At 46.0% G+C, this 18,960-nt stretch overlaps 1 protein-coding gene across 1 annotated transcript in view; it reads right to left on the minus strand.

Moving 5' to 3' along the window:
* Positions 1–18,695: 18,695 nt before the first annotated feature.
* Positions 18,696–18,960, minus strand: part of dscamb (Down syndrome cell adhesion molecule b) — a gene marked incomplete at both ends in the record, with an annotated part of 450,395 nt that continues 450,130 nt past the window's right edge. The window contains 1 exon segment of the mRNA XM_084312177.1: positions 18,696–18,960. This exon segment is cut by the window's right edge and continues 40 nt beyond it. Coding sequence (XP_084168303.1) covers positions 18,696–18,960 — 265 coding nt within the window.

Consider the following 18,960-nt stretch of genomic DNA (forward strand, 5'->3'; position numbering starts at 1 on the left):
AATTTAATAAAATTGATTTCTAAAGCATTCTTCACTTGCAGGTCACATAGTCCAAAAGAAGAGGGCAGCCTTACACACAGACAATGTAAACAAGCTGAAGCTTGTTTGTCTTAGCAATTGGCTCAAGGAATAGATGTCATGCATACAGTAGACCCTGTAGTAAACCCTGCACTAGACCCTGATTTTTGAGGATACTGTAGCTTAGTGTAAACTGTTATTGGCTGTATCGGCAACAAATGTTACCTTATTGAGAGGTATGTTTTCATTCATTTTATTTATTTATTTATTCAATTTAATAGAATTGATTTCTAAAGCATTCTTCACTTGCAGGTCACATAGTCCAAAAGAAGAGGGCAGCCTTACACTCAGACAATGTAAACAAGCTGAGGAATAGATGTCATGCATACAGTAGACCCTGTAGTAGACCCTGCACTAGATCCTGCAGTAGACCCTGCAGTAGACCCTGATTTGAGGATACTGTAGCTTAGTGTAAACTGTTAGCTGTATCAGCAACAAATGTTACCTTATTGAGAGGTATGTTTTCATTTTATTTATTTTATTTATTTAATAAAATTGATTTCTAAAGCATTCTTCTTGGTGTATTTAATTGATCAGTCACCTGCTACAATAATGTAATGTCCTTGAATTTTAAATATTTATATGAATATGAAATATAAATATGCGATTAAAATGCGATTAATTAGATTAATTAATTACAAAACCTGTAATTAATTAGATTAAAAATTTTAATCGCCTGACAGCACTAGTTACAATATGATTCACAGTTACAATATCATTCGCAGCTACAATACAATTCAGTTACAATATGATTCACAGCTACAATAGGATTCACAGCTACAATATGATTCACAGTTACAAATACAATACGATTCACAGCTACGATACGATTCACAGTTACAATATGATTCACAGTTAAAATATGATTCACAGCTACAATATAATTCACAGTTACAAATACAATACGATTCACAGCTACGATACGATTCACAGTTACAATATGATTCACAGTTACAATATGATTCACAGCTACAATAGGATTCACAGCTACAATAAGATTCACAGCTATACGATGCACAGCTGCAATACCTCTTCCACGGGAAGGTCATTGCTATAGTATCTTGTTATATCTGGAGCCTCCCCAATCCTCTCTCCCTCACACACACACACACACACACACACTCATTTTCTCCAAATTCTTCTGTCAGTCTGCTGCGCACGGAGGGAGGTAACATAATGGCGTGCTGACAGAAATCCTGTTTGGATAAAATGTACGAGGATGACTGCTCTGTCGTAAGGGTCTCAGTGCCCAGGTGGGTCATCCATCTTCATTACACTGTAGCACAAATCACCACAGGGGTGGGGGGTGGGGTGGTCTGTAGAAAAGAAGTTGGCTGGTATTCACACTGATTAAAAGTCATCTCCGCCGGTGTAACCAATTAGTATGAAACATTTGGAGCAATTAAGAAAAGTCTGCCCACCTTAACGAGTGTGTTTACTGTACTTATATTGGCTCATTATGGCAACGATAATCATGGGTGGTATGGCTCCTCTGAATGACATTTGAGTCCCACTGAAAGAAACAATCATTTATAGTCTATCTATATGTAGAAGGGAGGATTATCCCTACTTTATGAGAGTGGATATGAACTGTCACCAGGTAGTGGGAGCACAACAGATCTGGGTCCGGCTGAGCCCCCGACTGTAGTGTAAGAGTATTAGAATTGGGATTTAGCACAGGGATGGATGGGGCCTAGGGTTTACTAACCTAGGGGTTCTACGCTGGTCCTTCTTGCCCTCCCGGGCGACCGTAGTATTTCCTCAAACACTCGCACTTCCCTTAATACGTCCCACACCCTCTCACACCCGGTGGCAGTGATGGTAAATAATATAATTTCTCCCCAACGCAGTACCTTTCCTTGTTGACTGGTGATGACCTGTACAGAGCACCTGCCCCAATTGCACATAGACCGTAGGGAAGAAGGGGTTAAGCAGTAATACACATTCACAGTAATTGACACACACACAATGATCCCATTTCTACACCTCTCCTTTTATATAAAGCGGGCATGCATTCAATACACGGCACAATGCATGGCACTTGGATCTTACACTCCACGGTAATGAAACAGGTCCCCGTAAGGGTTAATATTCTTTTCATTCACCTGTAGGGAGAGAGAGGGTAATGGCGAGCTCCGCGAGCTATTCAATGGGAAAATTATCAATATACCTTAGTGCTGTCTGCACAACTTAATCACACAACACATGTAACCAGAAAATTAAGTGGGCCCACAGTTGAAACAAAAAGCCTATCTAAGCCGGCATTACCTAAAACAACAAACGTTGGGGCGCCCCTAGTCACTGGTGCACGTGCCAGCTCAAAGTATTTATTCTCTTCGCCCTTAGAGGGCATGCTCTCGAAAAGGAGAATGTTCGCGATAATGTTCCAGAGCACTTGGAGCGCTAACAGTACCTGGTGTGAGTGTACCAACCGAGTGCTGGCCTGCTCCCGCAACGCATGTCTGTGACGCGAGGTGGCCGTCGAACAGTCCCGTGGTTGTCACCTGTGATAGCAAGGGGGCTGGCTGGGCTGACGTTAGGCAGGCGAATAGCTGGAGAATGCTGGAGGCGGGTGCAGTCCAGCGCCGTCTGCTGCGGAGCTGGGAGACGGTGGAGCTAACTGGGCTAACAGGCCTATACTTGAAGCTAAGCTGTGGTCAGTGCGACCCCCTAGTCTTTTAATAATAATAATAATTTAGGACCTGCTCCGAGGTCATCAATTGGCACACATGCGATGCATGCATGCAATTCGTATCTGCGATTAACCCATCCCGTCGTCCTTCCCCCCCAAGGGCAGCCGGGAGCAGACAGGCGTCAACGTGAGCTGCGCCAGGGGACCAATCCAAGTGCTCCTGTCCGTCTATGTCAAGGACGCCACAGCGTTAGCGATCTTGTTGTTGTGCATGTTTTTCCATTGGGTTTATCTTATCGGGGGGGAAACCCTTGCGAGCACGGGGAGAACATGCAAACTCCACACAGAAAGGCCTGGGAGATACCCCACCTGGGTAACTGGCATCATGGAAACCTGGTCGAACCCTGGACCTTCTTGCTGTGAGGCGACAGTGTTAACCACTACACCACCGTGCCGCATATATAGTCTAGTATATAGACTAGTATATAGTATAGTATATAGTCTTTTGCATATCGCTGCTGTCGGGACAAAACCTCATAACTCCAAAAACCCAACTTTTCAGCAGATGAAAAAAACTAACACAGATTTGAGGGTGAATAGAGTTAGGAGGTTTAGACAGATGATCGGTTTAATGCTTTCCTATTGTTTAAACTTTGTAAAACCCACACACACATATGGAGGATGATCTACGGAGTTGATTTATATAATAAAAAAAAAATTCAAAAAATGGAGTTATGAGGTTTTGTCCCGACAGCAGCGATATATACATTCCTAAACGCAGCGCGTGGAATATCCACAGTACAGTCCGGCAGTCGAACGTCTTCTTCTTGGTTCAAACATACACTAAGCACTATACTGGGAAGCTAAACTTTCGCATACGACGTTACTATCCCACCCCGTGGCAGGACTCGTATTTCGCGTGTCTTTATTATCAGGAGCTCTTGGTCCACACGTCTGCTCGCTTCAATGGAAAACGACGAAGAGGTCGTCTCGCTGTATGAGCTCCTCCTTCAGCCAGCCTCTTCCTCACCTGTTGTCACCAGCCCAACGTCGCACCAGCTTCCCCTGGCGACAGTCCAGCGCTATGTCCTACTACTAAATGTCAATATTAGGATATGGAGAATCAAGACGGGTCAGCGAGTTACACAACGTTATCATGGACACAGTAGAGTACAAGGAATTAGAGTTAGACACATTGAATTACGGTTGGACATATTCACGTGTCTACATATATACTGGGAGAGTAGTGATTTCCTTTAACAAAGAGAGCCCCCCCCCCTCCCCAAATGACGTGGTATCGTTCGCACACAAGTCACACACACTGCAACATAGTGCTGTGAAGAACTGTCAAAAAGGGCTTTCGTTTTTGAGATACCCCTACCGGAGGTAGAACAAAACACAAGCATGTTTTTCATCATCTCTTTTTTTTTAATCAACTTTTTCTCCCATTTTCAATTTTTCTCGCATCCCAATTTCGTATCGTCCAATTCTACCCTCCCCTGTCTCGAACGCTGTTAGGCCATGCCTCCCACAAGCCGGCTGCAATGTGGATGAAGCCTTACATCACGTGTCCCCTCCGGTACTCGAGGAAGCAGCCGTTGCATCTTTTCACCTGCACAGCGCGATCTCTCAGCGTCGGGGGTCTGCGTGGGAGGGACACGCCGCCCCCGTCGCTTCCTGATTCTGCTGCGCAGGCGCACCAACCGACCTGTAGGAGTCGCTGTCCACAACGTCCGATCCCCACCCATCAGCTTCCCACCCCCTAATACTGCCAATTGTATTAGTATGAACGACCAGCCAAGCTGATAGCAATGCGGAGAGCTGGGCTCGAACCCAGCGTCTCCTGCATTGGTGGCGACTGGCGAGCGCCTTGCCCACTACACCACCTAGCCGCCCTGTTTTTCATCATCTCTAAGGTCTCCCATATATGAAATGGATTCTTGTATACAAATATTTTACTGCAAAACTTGTTAAATTGATAGATATTGTTATACACCCCCAAAGGAAAAAACAACCAAAATATAGCCTGGCCGTATGGGAGTTGAGACATATAAACTCATGTAGATTAATAATACAAGCTCCAAGAGCTTTCAAACTTGTCATGCTAGCAGTCAGACAGTTGCTTAACCTAATAGAAAAACCGGATAAATGGGGCTATCGTGGACAGGGTGAGCAGTTTCATGTACCTGGGAGTCCACATCACAGAGGACCTGACATGGGCAACACAGATTCTGTGGTGAAAAAGGTGAAACAGCGCCTCTATCACCTGAGACAGTTAAGGAAGTTCAGAGTATCGGGGAAGATACTCCACTCCTTCTATTCCGGGGCTGTAGAGAGCATTCTGACTGGAAACATCACTGCCTGGTTTGGAAACAGCACGGCACAGGACAGGAAGGCCGCGAGAGTGGTACGCTCAGCAGAGCGTACTACGGGTATTGCACTACCACCCCTGCAGGACTTATATAACAGGAGGTGCAAATCCAGAGCCTGCAGAATAATGAAAGACCCCCACCACCCCAACAACAGCCTGTTCAAGCTGCTGCGGTCCAGCAAGCGCCTACGTACACACGTTACGAGCACAGAGAGACTTCGGCTCAGCTTCTTCCCCCAGGCCATCAGAACACCCACTCACAAGTACACATGAGCACACACACACACACACACACACACACACACACACACACACACACACACACACACACACACACACACACACACACACACACACACACACACACACACACACACACACACACACACACACACACACACACACACACACACACACACACACACACACACACACACACAAGGAAAGAACAGATGTGGTTCTTGTATAGTATAGTTTAGATATAGTAACACATAAGGTAAAACATAATGATGGAGTTACAATTGTAGTTGTATGTATTGTGGTGACTCACTTATCACGCACAATTGGTGCAGACATTCACTGGACTTTAGGAGCAGAGTGAGGGCTCCTTTAAGACTGGGGATTCTGGGAATGGGGTGTGTATTTGGTAACATGTGTCAGCTGGCTGCTGTCACTTTCGAGGAGTAACGTTAACGTCTCTGCACTGTGTTGGATGTATGTAATTTATGTTGGGAAGTAAAAGGAAAGAATCGACTACCGTCTCCCGTTTCATCCTTTCTTGCATTCCCACATTGGTGACCTGAAGTACGTGAGTGATTTCATCATGACGGACGGAGAAGTGAACATTATCTACGCTGCAGCAATTAAGTTACCTGACTTCTGGCATCACAGCCCCCGACCCAGGTTTCATTGAAGCCCAGTTCGAGTTGAGAGGAATATCACAGGATGTTACTAAATATTATCATGTGGTAGCAGCGTTGGATGCCCAGACGACGGCCCGCGCTATGGAGCTGCTGGAAGCTCCGCCAGCTGCCGGCAAATATGACGCTATCAAAGCATTCCTGTTGCAATTATTTGAACTGTCGGAAATTGAAAAGGCGGATCGTCTATTGTCACTCAACGGCCTCGGTGACGGCAAGACGTCCGAACTGATGGACAGGATGCTGTCCGTTTTGGGCTCTGCAGATCCCTCTTTTTTATTTAAACATGTTTTCATGCGTCAGCTCCCAGCGCCTGTGCGCACCGCTCTGGCCAGCTCTCCCGTCTCCTTTACCAAGGACTACCGCGCGCTGGCTGCCGAAGCGGACAGGATTTATCTCGCCAACCGGCAGCAGTTTGTGCATGCGCTGCTTCCAGCCTACCACCCACCTACCCACCTAGTGGACGCTGTGGACGCCGCTGCAGCAGTGACTGCCCGTCGCCAGGGTAACAGTGGATGGTGTTATTTTCATAACCATGCAATTACAGTGACCAGGGAAACGCCAGGGCCAATGCTCATTAACAGCCATGAGCGTTGGCGGAGGCAGCAGGCTGCTATTTATTAAGGACACCTTATTTGGCCGGCGACTACTAGTCGACTCGGGCACGCAACGAAGCATCCTGCCTGCTACAGCTGTGAACACTATGGCTGGGGGCCACGGTCCCCCCATGGACGCTGCTAATGGCACGTCTATACGTACCTACGGAACCGGTATGTGGAGGTGTGTTTTGGCGGGTGCCGTTTCGGATGGGAGTTTGTCATGGCCGCTGTGTCAGTTCCTCTCCTGGGCGCGGACTTCCTGTGTGCGTTCAGGCTGCTAGTGGACATTACAAACTGTCGCCTAATCGATGCTGTCTCCTTTGCTACCTACCCGTGCACGCTGGGAGGGGCAGGGACACTAGGCCTGTCCAACATGCTTGCTGCCGGGGATGTGGAGTTCCCTATCCTCACCACGCCTACATTTTCCTCAGCAGTCGCTAAGCATGGCGTGGAGCACTATATAGCCACTGTCGCTCCCCCGGTCTATGCACGCGCTCAGCGCCTTGACCCAGCTAAGCTCTCCATTGCCAGGGAGGAATTTGCAACCATGGAACGCCTCGGAATTGTGCGCCGTTCTGACAGTCCGTGGGCCTCCGCTAGGGCTGGGCGATATGGAAAAAAATCATATCGCGATAACGATATGATAATGTTATCATATTTCTCGATATCGATAATTATCAAATTGTTATAAGTATTAATTTTTTTTTTTTTTTTTTTTTTAACAACAGATGTATGTTTATTTTTCAGCAATTCTTTGTCATTGCCACCATCTTTAGTGTTACATCCCCTCACACTCCAGTTCTCAGGCTTCAGCTGGTTTAAAAGCTAAAGTAAACCGGCTTCTCTGCTGGCTGTGGCTCCAGGGGAGTTGAACAGTTCTGGCTCTGCTCGTTTATTTTCGATCTTTTGGCGCTTTGTTGGTGGACAAACCACCGCACATATGCACCGTGACTCGTGACTGGAGTCTAGCTCTGCTAGCACACATAGCCTACTGTGTACAGACGGTTTCAAACTGTATTTTAAATTAGAAAGCAAACAAAATAAATGTACAAGAGAAAAATAAATCTCAATTTGGTCAGTATTGTCATTTGGACAAGCAAAGCCATTACTTTAAGTTGCAGGCAAGAAAGACAAGTCTGTCCACTGTCTCTGGTTTTAAAACTGCCCTGTTGCAGGTCAAAAAAAAAAAAAAAAAAAAAAAAAAATTATTTCGATATTCGATATCGATTATTAAAATATATCGCGATATTTATCGTTATCGTTATATCGCCCAGCCCTAGCCTCCGCCCTGCATATGGTCACTAAGGCTGATGGTGGGTGGCGTCCCTGTGGCGATTTCCGATGCCTAAACAACGCCACGACCCCGGACCGGTACCCCGTCCCGCATAACAGGACTTCTCCGCCCACCTGGCGGGGACCACCATATTTTCCAAGGTGGACTTGGTGCGGGGATACCACCAGGTACCAGTTCACCCACGGGACGTTCCCAAGACGGTGGTCATCACTCCTTTTGGGCTGTTCGAGTTTCTACGGATGCCCTTTGGCCTCAAGGGGGCGGCACAGACCTTCCAGCGACTGATGGACTCGGTGCTGCGGGATATGGCATTCATGTTCGTATACTTGGACGACATTCTGCACGTCTGCAGAAGAGCACCTGACACATCTCAGGCAGTTGTTTGAGTGGCTCAGTGCACATGGGCTCATTGTTAACCCCGCCAAGTGCCAGTTCGGCCAGTCGTCTATTGATTTCCTCGGGCACAGGGTCTCAGCAGAGGGAGCCGTTCCGCTCCCTGCCAGGGTGGACGCCGTTGCCAGCTTTCCACGCCCCCGCACTGTGAAGTCCCTGCAGGAGTTCCTAGGCATGGTGACCTTCTACAACAGGTTCATTCCCCATGCCGCTCACCTCATGCGCCCCTTGTATGAGGCCCTGCGTGGTAAGGACCCCAAGGCCGAGGTGGACTGGTCCCCGCGTACCGACGGCACTTTTTTGGGCGCTAAAACTGCACTGGCCAATGCCGCATTACTGGCACACCCATTTCCTACCGCCCCTATCGGCCTCACAACTGACACCTCAGACTACGCAGTGGGGGCAGTGTACGAACAGTGGGTGGGAGGGGCCTGGCAACCGCTTGCTTTCGTCAGTCGCCAGCTGCGGGACAATGAAAGAAAGTATAGCACCTTTGACCGGGAGCTCCTAGGCACTTCAGATTCCTGCTGGAGGGCCGACATTTTACTGCCTTTGTGGACCACAAGCCACTCACCTTCGCCATGGCCAAGGCCACAGAGCCGTGGTCAGGGCGCCAGCAGCGCCAACTCTCCGCCATCTCCGAGTTTACCACGGACATACGGCATGTCGCAGGCAAGGACAACTACGTCGCTGACTGCCTCTCCCGGACGGTGGTGGGGGCCGTCCACTTGGGACTGGACTACGCTGCCATGGCTGCCGACCAGGCCACTGACAAGGACATGCAGGCCTACTGAACAGCCGACACTAGGCTAAGGTTAGAGGATGTGCAGTTTGGTATCGCCAACACCACGCTCCTCTGCGACGTCTTCACCGGTCAGCCCCATCCGATGGTTCCCGCTGGCTGGCGGCGGCAGGTATTCCAAGCCATCCATGGCCTGTCGCACCCGGGGGTGAAGGCTCGGGACTAGGCAAAATCTGCATATGGCTCGCCGACAACACACTATCATTACACATGGGCAAAACAGAGTCCATTCTCTTCGGTTCAAATAACAAACTCAGCAAGACCGACGGCTTCTCGGTTACAGTGGGTGACAATATTGTCACAAGGAAAGATGAAATTACCTACCTGGGTTCCATCCTAGAGGCTAATCTTTCCTGTGACAAAATGGCATCCAATGTAATAAAAAAAGTCAACCAACGAACTCGATTCTTGTACCGGATCTCCTCTCTGGTAAACAAGAATACTCTGGAGCACTCATTCAAGGGTACTACGACTATGCTTGCACCTCATGGTACCAAAGCACCTCAAAGGCACTAAAAAACAAATTACAAACATCTCAAAACAAGCTAGTCAGACTACTGCTTGACCTGACTCCTAGAACCCACCTCACCCCTGCCCACTTTGACAACCTAGGATGGCTTAGAGTAGACAACAGAGTACAGCAACTTGCAATGGGACTGGTCTACAAGATACACTACACGACCAAGGTACCCATGTACATGTCAAAATACTTCCCAAAGGTCAGTGAATACCACGATCACAACACCAGAGGGAGCTCCACAAATCATGTTAAACCCAGATTCGGCTCAAACAAGGGACTAAACACGTTTCGCAATTATGCCACATCAATGTGGAACGCCCTACCCAAAGCTGTAAAGGAATGTGAATCACTACCCACTTTCAAAAACACTCTCAAAGAACACCTACGGGAGACTGCAATTCGAAACTGGCCCCTACAAATGTCCTAACCCAGTTGTACAGTAAATGACCAAGTATGGCTTTGTCAGTATTACAATGTACAGTGTACAGTGTGTGTCCCCCCTACCCAACCCCCCCCCCCCACCTCCAATGTACAGCCCCCAACCCACCAACCCAACCCAACCCCACGCCACCCACCCAACCTCCTCCAATGTACAGTTTCTACGTCAAATGTATATACACTCTTTTTCTGGACACTTTTTGTATCACAAACAGTACTGTATTTGCAAATCTGATATGTCATAAATGTATAGATGTAGCAGTACTGTCTATCTGTATGTCATGTATGTCATATATGTTATGATGAATTGAAAGTCAAGTCAAGTCAAGTCAAGAGTTTTAATTGTCACGGCATACAGGTATACAATGAAATGCGGGTGGTCTTGCCCGCAACGATGTGCAATACAGTGGTACATATAATAGAATCAAAAGAAGAAACAACATTGTGCAGTAACAGATAGCAGGTAACATGGAGTGACATCTCGGTATCTGTACATAGTTATTTACAGCGCATGTGTGACATGCTAGTTAGCTTTGGTAGTGCAATACACTGTTCCTGTTATTCTAATTTAAAGTGTCCTTTCCTTTGGCCATAAGTGTGCGTGTGTGCGACATGAGTGTGTGCCCGCTCATGTTAAAGTGTTAAGTGGCTGCTCGTGTGTGAGCGTGCACAGTGTGCGTGTCGTGTGTGTGTTCATGTGTGCTTGTGTGTGGACAGTTCAATGTTCTGAGCACTCAATGTACATTGTTCATGGCTCTGATGGCCTGGGGGAAGAAGCTGAGCCTAAGCCGCTCTGTCCTAGTAGCTGGGATTTGCAGGCGTCTGCCTGACCTCAGCAGCTGAAACAGGCTGTTATTGGGGTGGTGAAAATGGGGGACCCTGATGTAAACAAGACGAAAGTCTTTCTCTGGTCTGCATCCCCTTAACAATTGTATGTATTGAGCTGTACTGTACTGTACCCATTCTGCAATCTGTTAATAAACTTTTCAATCAATCAATCAATCAATCAATCAATCAATCAAGGCGTCAACTAAGCTGGTCGGTGCTAAATTCGTCTGGCATGGCCTCAGGAAGGACATTGCAGCCTGGGCCAGCTCCTGCGTGGCGTGCCAGCGTGCAAAGATACACCGTCACACCAAAGCCCCCTTGGCACCATTTCTCGTGCCGGAGAGGCGCTTTGACCATGTCAATGTGGACCTGGTGGGTCCCCTACCCCCCTCCCACTCACATCCTCACCATGGTGGACAGAACCACTAGGTGGCCGGAGGTGGTCCCCGCTGGCATCGACCACATCCGCCAAGGTGGCTCGGACGTTCATTGGGTCCTGGGTAGCCCGTTTTGGCACACCATCTGATCTCACATCCGACCGGGGCCCACAGTTTACGTCCGGGCTCTGGACTGCAGTCGCAGAGGACCTGGGAGTGAAGCTCCACCGCACCACAGCCTACAACCCACAGGGCAACGGCTTGTGTGAACGGTTTCACCGATCTATGAAGGCTGCTCTACGGGCCAGCCTTACGGACGGCAACTGGGTCGACCGGCTTCCCTGGGTCATGCTTGGCCTGCGCTCCGCCCCCAAAGAAGACCTGCAGGCCTCGACTGCTGAGCTGGTGTAAGGACAGCCGCTGCGAGTTCCGGGGGAGTTCCTCCCGGTTGCCGAGGCTCCCTGGTCGGTCACCTCATCTCGGACTGTGCTCAGGGATGGCGCCGGTGCCTTCACCCCAGTCCCAACTTCCCAGCACTGCCTCCCACAGTCCTACATGCCTAGGGATCTGCAGTCAGCCAGGTATGTCTTCATTCGCCATGACAGCCACCGTACCCCTCTGCAGCCCCCTTACGATGCCAGCAAATGCCAATGTCTTTCATTGGGCTTGACTTGCACTGAGTTTTGCTCTTGCTCTTTCCCTGACTGCCCAAATATGATCCATTTAGTCACTGATGATAATGTGGATGAGTGACAGTGATGTGTTGCTAGAATCAAGAATCAAGAGGTTTATTTGTCACATACATACCAGGGCATACAGTGAAATGCGGGTGGTCGTGCAATAATTTGCAATAATACAATAATAAAATAGACATAGAAAAAAAACACGTAAGACATAAGATCTGCATGATAAAAATAGACATGCTAAATTCCTGAGAAGGCACTGGTTCCTATGTACACTACTATAAAATATAAAATTTTAACTCGTCAATTTTAACTCGTCATTATGTTTTACTTACTATAACTATACTATACAAGAACCACATCTGTTAAATGGTAAATGGTAAATGGTTGCTTTTTTATATAGCGCTTTTATCCAAATAGCTTTACAATTTGTTACTCACATTTTACCCATTCACTCACACATTCATGGCGGAGGCAACCATGCAAGGTGCCAACCTGCTCATCGGGAGCAATTAGGGGTTAAATGTCTTGCTCAAGGACACATCGACACGCTGCCCGGGAGGAGCGGGAATCGAACCGGGAACCTCTGGATTGCCAGACGACTGCTCTACCTCCCGAGCCACTGTCGCCCATCTGTTCTTTCCTTAAAGTGACTTTTATATTCTTCATTCCTTTAAAGTGACTTTTCCATTTTGTTTAAAGTGATTGTTTAAAGCGGTTGCAGCATGTGTGTTGTGTGTGTGTGCTCATGTGTACTTGTGAGTGGAGAGTTCAGTGTTCAGTGTTCTGATGGCCTGGGGGAAGAAGCTGAGCCGGAGTCTCTCTGTGCTCGTAGCGTGTGTACGTAGTCGCTTGCCTGACCGCAGCAGCTTGAACAGGCTGTTGTTGGGGTGGTGGGGGTCTTTCATTATTCTGCAGGCTCTGGATTTGCGCCTCTTGTTATATAAGTCCTGCAGGCAGGGGTGGTAGTGAAATACCCGTAGTACGCTCTGCTGAGCACACCACTCTCTGGAGGGCCTTCCTGTCCTGTGCCGTGCTGTTTCCAAACCAGGCAGTGATGTTTCCAGTCAGAATGCTCTCTACAGCCCCGGAATAGAAGGAGTGGAGTATCTTCCCCGATACTCTGAACTTCCTTAACTGTCTCAGGTGATAGAGGCGCTGTTTCGCCTTTTTCACCACAGAATCTATGTGTGTTGACCATGTCAGGTCCTCTGTGATGTGGACTCCCAGGTACTTGAAACTGCTTACCCTGTCCATGATAGCCCCATTTATCGGCAGTGGCGTGTGTGTCACCTGCTGTATTCTCCTAAAATCCACGATCAGCTCTTTGGTTTTACCAATGTTCAGGAGTAGGCTGTTATCCCGGCACCAGCGTGCCAGTTCATCAACTTCCTCCCGATAGGCCTTCTCGTCATTGTTAGAGATCAGCCCCACCACCATGTGTCGTCCGCAAACTTCACTATGGAGTTGGAGCTGAACCTGGCCACACAGTCATGTGTGTACAGTGAATACAGCAGGGGGCTCAGAACGCAGTAGATTGAAATAAAGGTGTTCTATTTCTATTTCAACCTGATTCAATTGGATCTTTGTTTCCATATGAAGTATCATAAAATGTATCATATGAAATATATAATTTATTAAATGTGTCATAAATATATTAACATTATAGACCAGAACATTACCTCAAGTGACTTTACTTTGCAGTAACATTGAATTTGTCAACATGCTTCTCACCACATTGGCTTTGGACTGAAGACTTCATTATGTCAATGTTTAATTTTCTTTCATTTAGGACACCTCATACATTTACTGATGTAACTCCCTGACCATGCATGCTATATTTACACACCACACCTTTAGGAAAAAGCCCTCATCTGTGTTTCTATGACAATCCATGACAGAGCTACTACAAAGTAAATGAGAACATTCTGCATAGATATTCCTCTTTTTTACATTTCCGCTTATTTTAAGTACATAGGTATATATTTCCTACATGCATAAAGATATTCACATCCAGGTTTTTCTATTAGGTTAAGCAACTGTCTGACTGCTAGCATGTCAAATTTGAAAGCTCTTGGAGCTTGTATTATTAATCTACATGAGTTTATATGTCTCAACTCCCATACGGCCAGGCTATATTTTGGTTGTTTTTTCCTTTGGGGGTGTATAACATTAACAATATCTATCAATTTAACCATTTTTGCAGTAAAATATTTGTATACAATCCATTTCATATATGGGAGACCTTAGAGATGAGGAAAAACATTGTTGTGTTTTGTTCTACCTCCGGTAGGGGTATCTCAACATTTTGGGGTCATTGTCACTAGGCTAACAGTATACGTCCTCGTTGCAAGGAGGTCCTCCACACCCAATTCCCATTCCTTCTTCTGACTGTTATGACTACCCCCCCCCCCCCCCCCCCAAGAAGAATATTAAGACGTCATTTGTCAGTGTACGTCAGTGTGTTAGTGCCAGTGGATCTACTGTATGTGCGCATGAGTGCATGTGCATGCATGGGTGTGTGTATGCGTGTGTATGCGTGTGTGTGTGTGCGTGCGTGCGTGCGTGTGTGTGTGTGTGTGTGTGTGTGTGTGTGTGTGTGTGTGTGTGTGTGTGTGTGTGTGTGTGTAATGGCTCGTCCCTAAAGCTGTCTCATCCTGGAGATCAGTGTGACAATGTAAACCTGACTCCCGGTGTCAGAGCCCTATGAATAATTCACCGTGTTCTGGAGCAGGCTGCTGCTCTGCCCTTCAAGCCTCCCTATTAAGAGTGACAGAAGTTGTTTTGTATGGTTTTGGTGCGGAACACCTCCATTCCACTATGACAAAGTCAAAAATACCTCCTTTCTTGTCCACAGATGCACAGAATTCAGTGACTACACAGCGCCATCTGTTGATGGAAACAGAAAGACATTTGCAGAGAGATTAGGAATACTTTGACATTTTGAATTACAGTTGTCTGTTGTTGTCTGTCATCAGATCATTTTGTATGTATTATGCACACTTAAAGGGGAATGCCACCCATTTTAAGGATGATTAAGTCAGTATTTGTCAACACGCACCAATCTCCCCTAAAGCTAGAAATCGGAGAGAGAGAACCCTCCAATCGCTGATGCAACTGGGATGTAAAATCTGGGGCCCAAATAAGGTTTATATTCTAGCACTGCTAGCAGGTCTGAACCAGCATTAAAAGCTCATTTGGGTTTATGAGCTCATGCAAAAATGTTATGGCCTCATAAAGTCAGAGCCTCATTCGTTGTCTATGGAGCAGCCCCAGGATTTACGTCCCAGTTACATCACTGATAGGAGGATTCTCTCTCTCTGATTTCTAGCTTCAGGAGAGAGTGGTGTGTGTTCACAAATGCTGACTGAACTGTCCTGAGGCACAAGGAGAATATATGCAAATTCTTAAAATGCGCGGCATTCCTTTTTAATATTGGAGGAATATTATAAGGCTGTCAAAGTTAACGCGGTATTAACGCGTTATCGCCCGATTCTATTAACGCCACAATTTTTTTTAACTCACGATTCACTTTTAAGAAATTTTTTTAATTTTTTTTAATTTTTTTTTTTACTAGACTTCACTCAGGTGTATTATTGATGCTCTCATTGATACTACTGTATGTTTGTTTCTGAAGTGTGTGTGTGTGTGTGTGAGATATACAGTAGAGAGAGAGGGAGTGAGAGAGATGAGGAAGGGGCAAGAGAGAAAGAGAGCTGGGAGAGTGTGTGTGTGAGAGAGAGAGCTGGGAGAGTGTGTGTGAGAGAGAGAGAGGGGGGGTGTGATTACTCAGCCCTTGTGTGGGTGAATGTAACAAGTTCCTAACGTTTTCTTTCCCCTATTATTTCATGCACATTTTATTCATTGTTTTAAATTATTATTTTCTTTTAAGTTATTTTGTGCATCACCCTGTTTTGAATTTGATGCAAATTTGCAATGCATCCTTTTGTGTTAAATGGCTGCATAAAGCAAGCATTTGTTGACTCGCAAATTTGGAACTTGAAAAATATCTGTTTAAGGTAGAAAAAAAACGGATTAATTTGCGATTAATCGTGAGTTAACTATGGACAATCATGCGATTAATCGAGTTAAATATTTTAATCGATTGACAGCATATATATTTTTTACTTCAATGTCCCCTACATGGCATGTTAGCATTATGAACATTTATTACTGCAACCAAGGGGCACTGTCACTATTAGTAAGCTTGCAGCCTGCTGTGCCACAAGGTTTCAAAGACGAACGCTGTCAACGCTGACACGCCGTTTTAAGGAAACAGACAGGAAAGGACAGATGTAAATTATGTATCTTCAAAGGTGCCAGCTGAGGAAAAACAGCCAAATAAATTACAATAAATAAAGTATTCCTTCAATGTCATAATTTATTTTCCATTCTAAGGAAAACATAGGTTACTCTACAGATCCCCATGTGCTTAGGAGATCCCTTGCTGTGTTCAAGTCCACCTTTAATAATATGTTTGGTGTATAAGGCCATACATGCCATGCTACGCAAGTAGTCGAATAAAATAGAAATCCCATATTCCTGTGTGAAATTTCTCATCTAGCTGAAATAATGTCACACCTTCCAAACAGCAACAGTCAAGATATTTAATCGATAGGTGTGTAGAGTTAAAATTAGCCCTGGACTCTCAGGTAATGAGTGTTATTGGATTGTCACAGTTGCCCTTACACAGAATACTGTGACTATGTAGATGGATTGTCGCTTTGACCAAACAACCTTCTGGTGCAGTAAAAGTGACAGGGTCAATAGTGTTAGATACCACCATAGTACTGGTGAGTGTAACTGAAGACAAGTGACCCCATTCATAGTCATTTACACTTAGATCAATGGTTGTAGAGAAGATTGTGTTACACAAGCAGACAGATAGTCATATGACCTGTTGAAGAAGAGGTAGAAAGTAAGAGGAGGAGAGGAGAGGAGGGGAAAGGAGAGGAGAGGAGAGTGGAAGAGAGGAAAGGAGAGGAGAGGAAATGAGAGGAGAGGGGAGGGGAAGAGGAGAGGAGGAGAGCGGAGAGGAAATGAGAAGATAGGAGGAAGGGAGAGGAAAGGGGAGAAGAGAGGAAAGGAAAGGAGGAGAGGAAAGGAAAAGGCTTGAATCGACAGATGTCCTGGCCAGGCACGGAACTGTGGGGGGGTTGAATGAGTGATTGCCCACCCCCCCCCCCCCCCCCCCCCCCCCCCCCCCCCCCCCCCCCCCCCCCCCCCCCCCCCCCCCCCCCCCCCCCCCGCCCCCCCCCCCCCCCTTGCTCAACAACTCAGTGATTGAGGTGCCCTTTGGCAAGGCACGTCCCGGTAGAGCTGCTCAGTGTCCCAGCAGTAGAAGACTGTGATTTGTACAGGTTTGAAAACATGGACCTGTGTACGTTTAAAGCAGGGTGTGGTTCATGATGAACATGTGTGTTCACAGATCATTACATATTACCCAGGTGAATAAACATATTACCCAGGTGAATAAAGACAAGAAGAAAAGAGGCATCGTCACTGTAAATCAAAGTCAGATGTGTGCAAACATGACTAAGGACTTTATTAACCAAATCATTTTCCCTGTAATATCCACAAATAAAAGTGATCTCTTTATATATATTCACATTGTATAATTTCATAGTGTGACAAAAATTTCTCTCTCTTTTCTTTTTTTCATTTTCTTTTTTTTTGGATTTCCAGCCATTCCTATTAATTGTCATTTTTGATCAGTCGCCATGCAGTCGTCAGAAAGGTTGAAAAAACGTTACGATTGGTCAGCATTGGCAGACGTGCCCGGCTTCACTGTTCTTCTCTTCCATTGGCTCCTTTCAGTATTGTAAACCCCTCTGTTACCCAATCACAGAATGCATCACACTGTGACAATAAAATAAAAATAAATTAACAAAGCAACTGCGAGAGTGCTCCAGAGTCCTCCTCCGCTTCACCTCCTTCTTGTTTTTAGATATTTTCTATTTTTATATAATAATAATAATAATAATAATAATAATAATAATAATAATAATAATAATAATAATAATAATAATAATAATAATAATAATAATAATAATAATAATAATAATAATCATAATAATAATCATAATAATAATAATAATGACTATAATCATCCTTGATATAAATTCAATAGTTATTTTTTTCTCTTTCTCAAATTTTAAATAAATCATTTTGGCAATCTTCATAATGTTGTCATTTTAGAATAAAAGAATACTTAAGTAGAAAATAAAACTGTGAGAAAAATCCTCAGACAGCCAGAAGAAAGGAAGGAAGGAAGGAAGGAAGGAAGGAAGGAAGGAAGGAAGGAAGGAAGGAAGGAAGGAAGGAAGGAAGGAAGGAAGGAAGGAAGGAAGGAAGGAAGGAAGGAAGGAAGGAAGGAAGGAAGGAAGGAAGGAAGGAAGGAAGGAAGGAAGGAAGGAAGGAAGGAAAGCAACAGAGATGAGTGAAGAGAGAGAAAAGTAAGAACAAGAGTGAACGAAAGAAAGAAAGAAAGAAAGAAAGAAAGAAAGAAAGAAAGAAAGAAAGAAAGAAAGAAAGAAAGAAAGAAAGAAAGAAAGAAAGAAAGAAAGAAAGAAAGAAAGAAAGAAAGAAAGAAAGAAAAGCATTCAACTGCAGGTGCAGGTCAGTAATGGATCTATATACAACATCGGCTGTTGTGGAAAATTGTCCATCCATCGTCTCTTGTCCGTCTCGTCTCTCTCCTTGTACAGAGTGTTTGTAGTCCAGTGTCCATAGCGGTGCTGGTCCAGCGTGTGTCCCAGTGTTATACCAGAGTGTAAGACTTGGCATAGGGGTTGTTGCTCTGTTTCAGGTGTCCTCTGGAGTCCAGCAGTGACTCCTGGGACGTGCTGAGCTTGGCAGCCTGTGCTTGGGCCAGGTCCCCTGAGGCGGGGGCCTCACCCCGGGCCTCTCCCCGGGGCTCCCTGTGGGGGAGGGTGGAGGCAGTCCCTGGCTGCCACTGCTGCACCTCCCGGGGCGAGGGCACTTCCATCGGGGTGGGCTCCATCGGAGGGGGCCTCTTCAGGGTG

The sequence above is a fragment of the Notolepis coatsorum genome (genome assembly GCF_963971535.1).
Source record: "Notolepis coatsorum genome assembly, chromosome: 1".
Lineage (NCBI taxonomy): Eukaryota > Metazoa > Chordata > Actinopteri > Aulopiformes > Paralepididae > Notolepis > Notolepis coatsorum.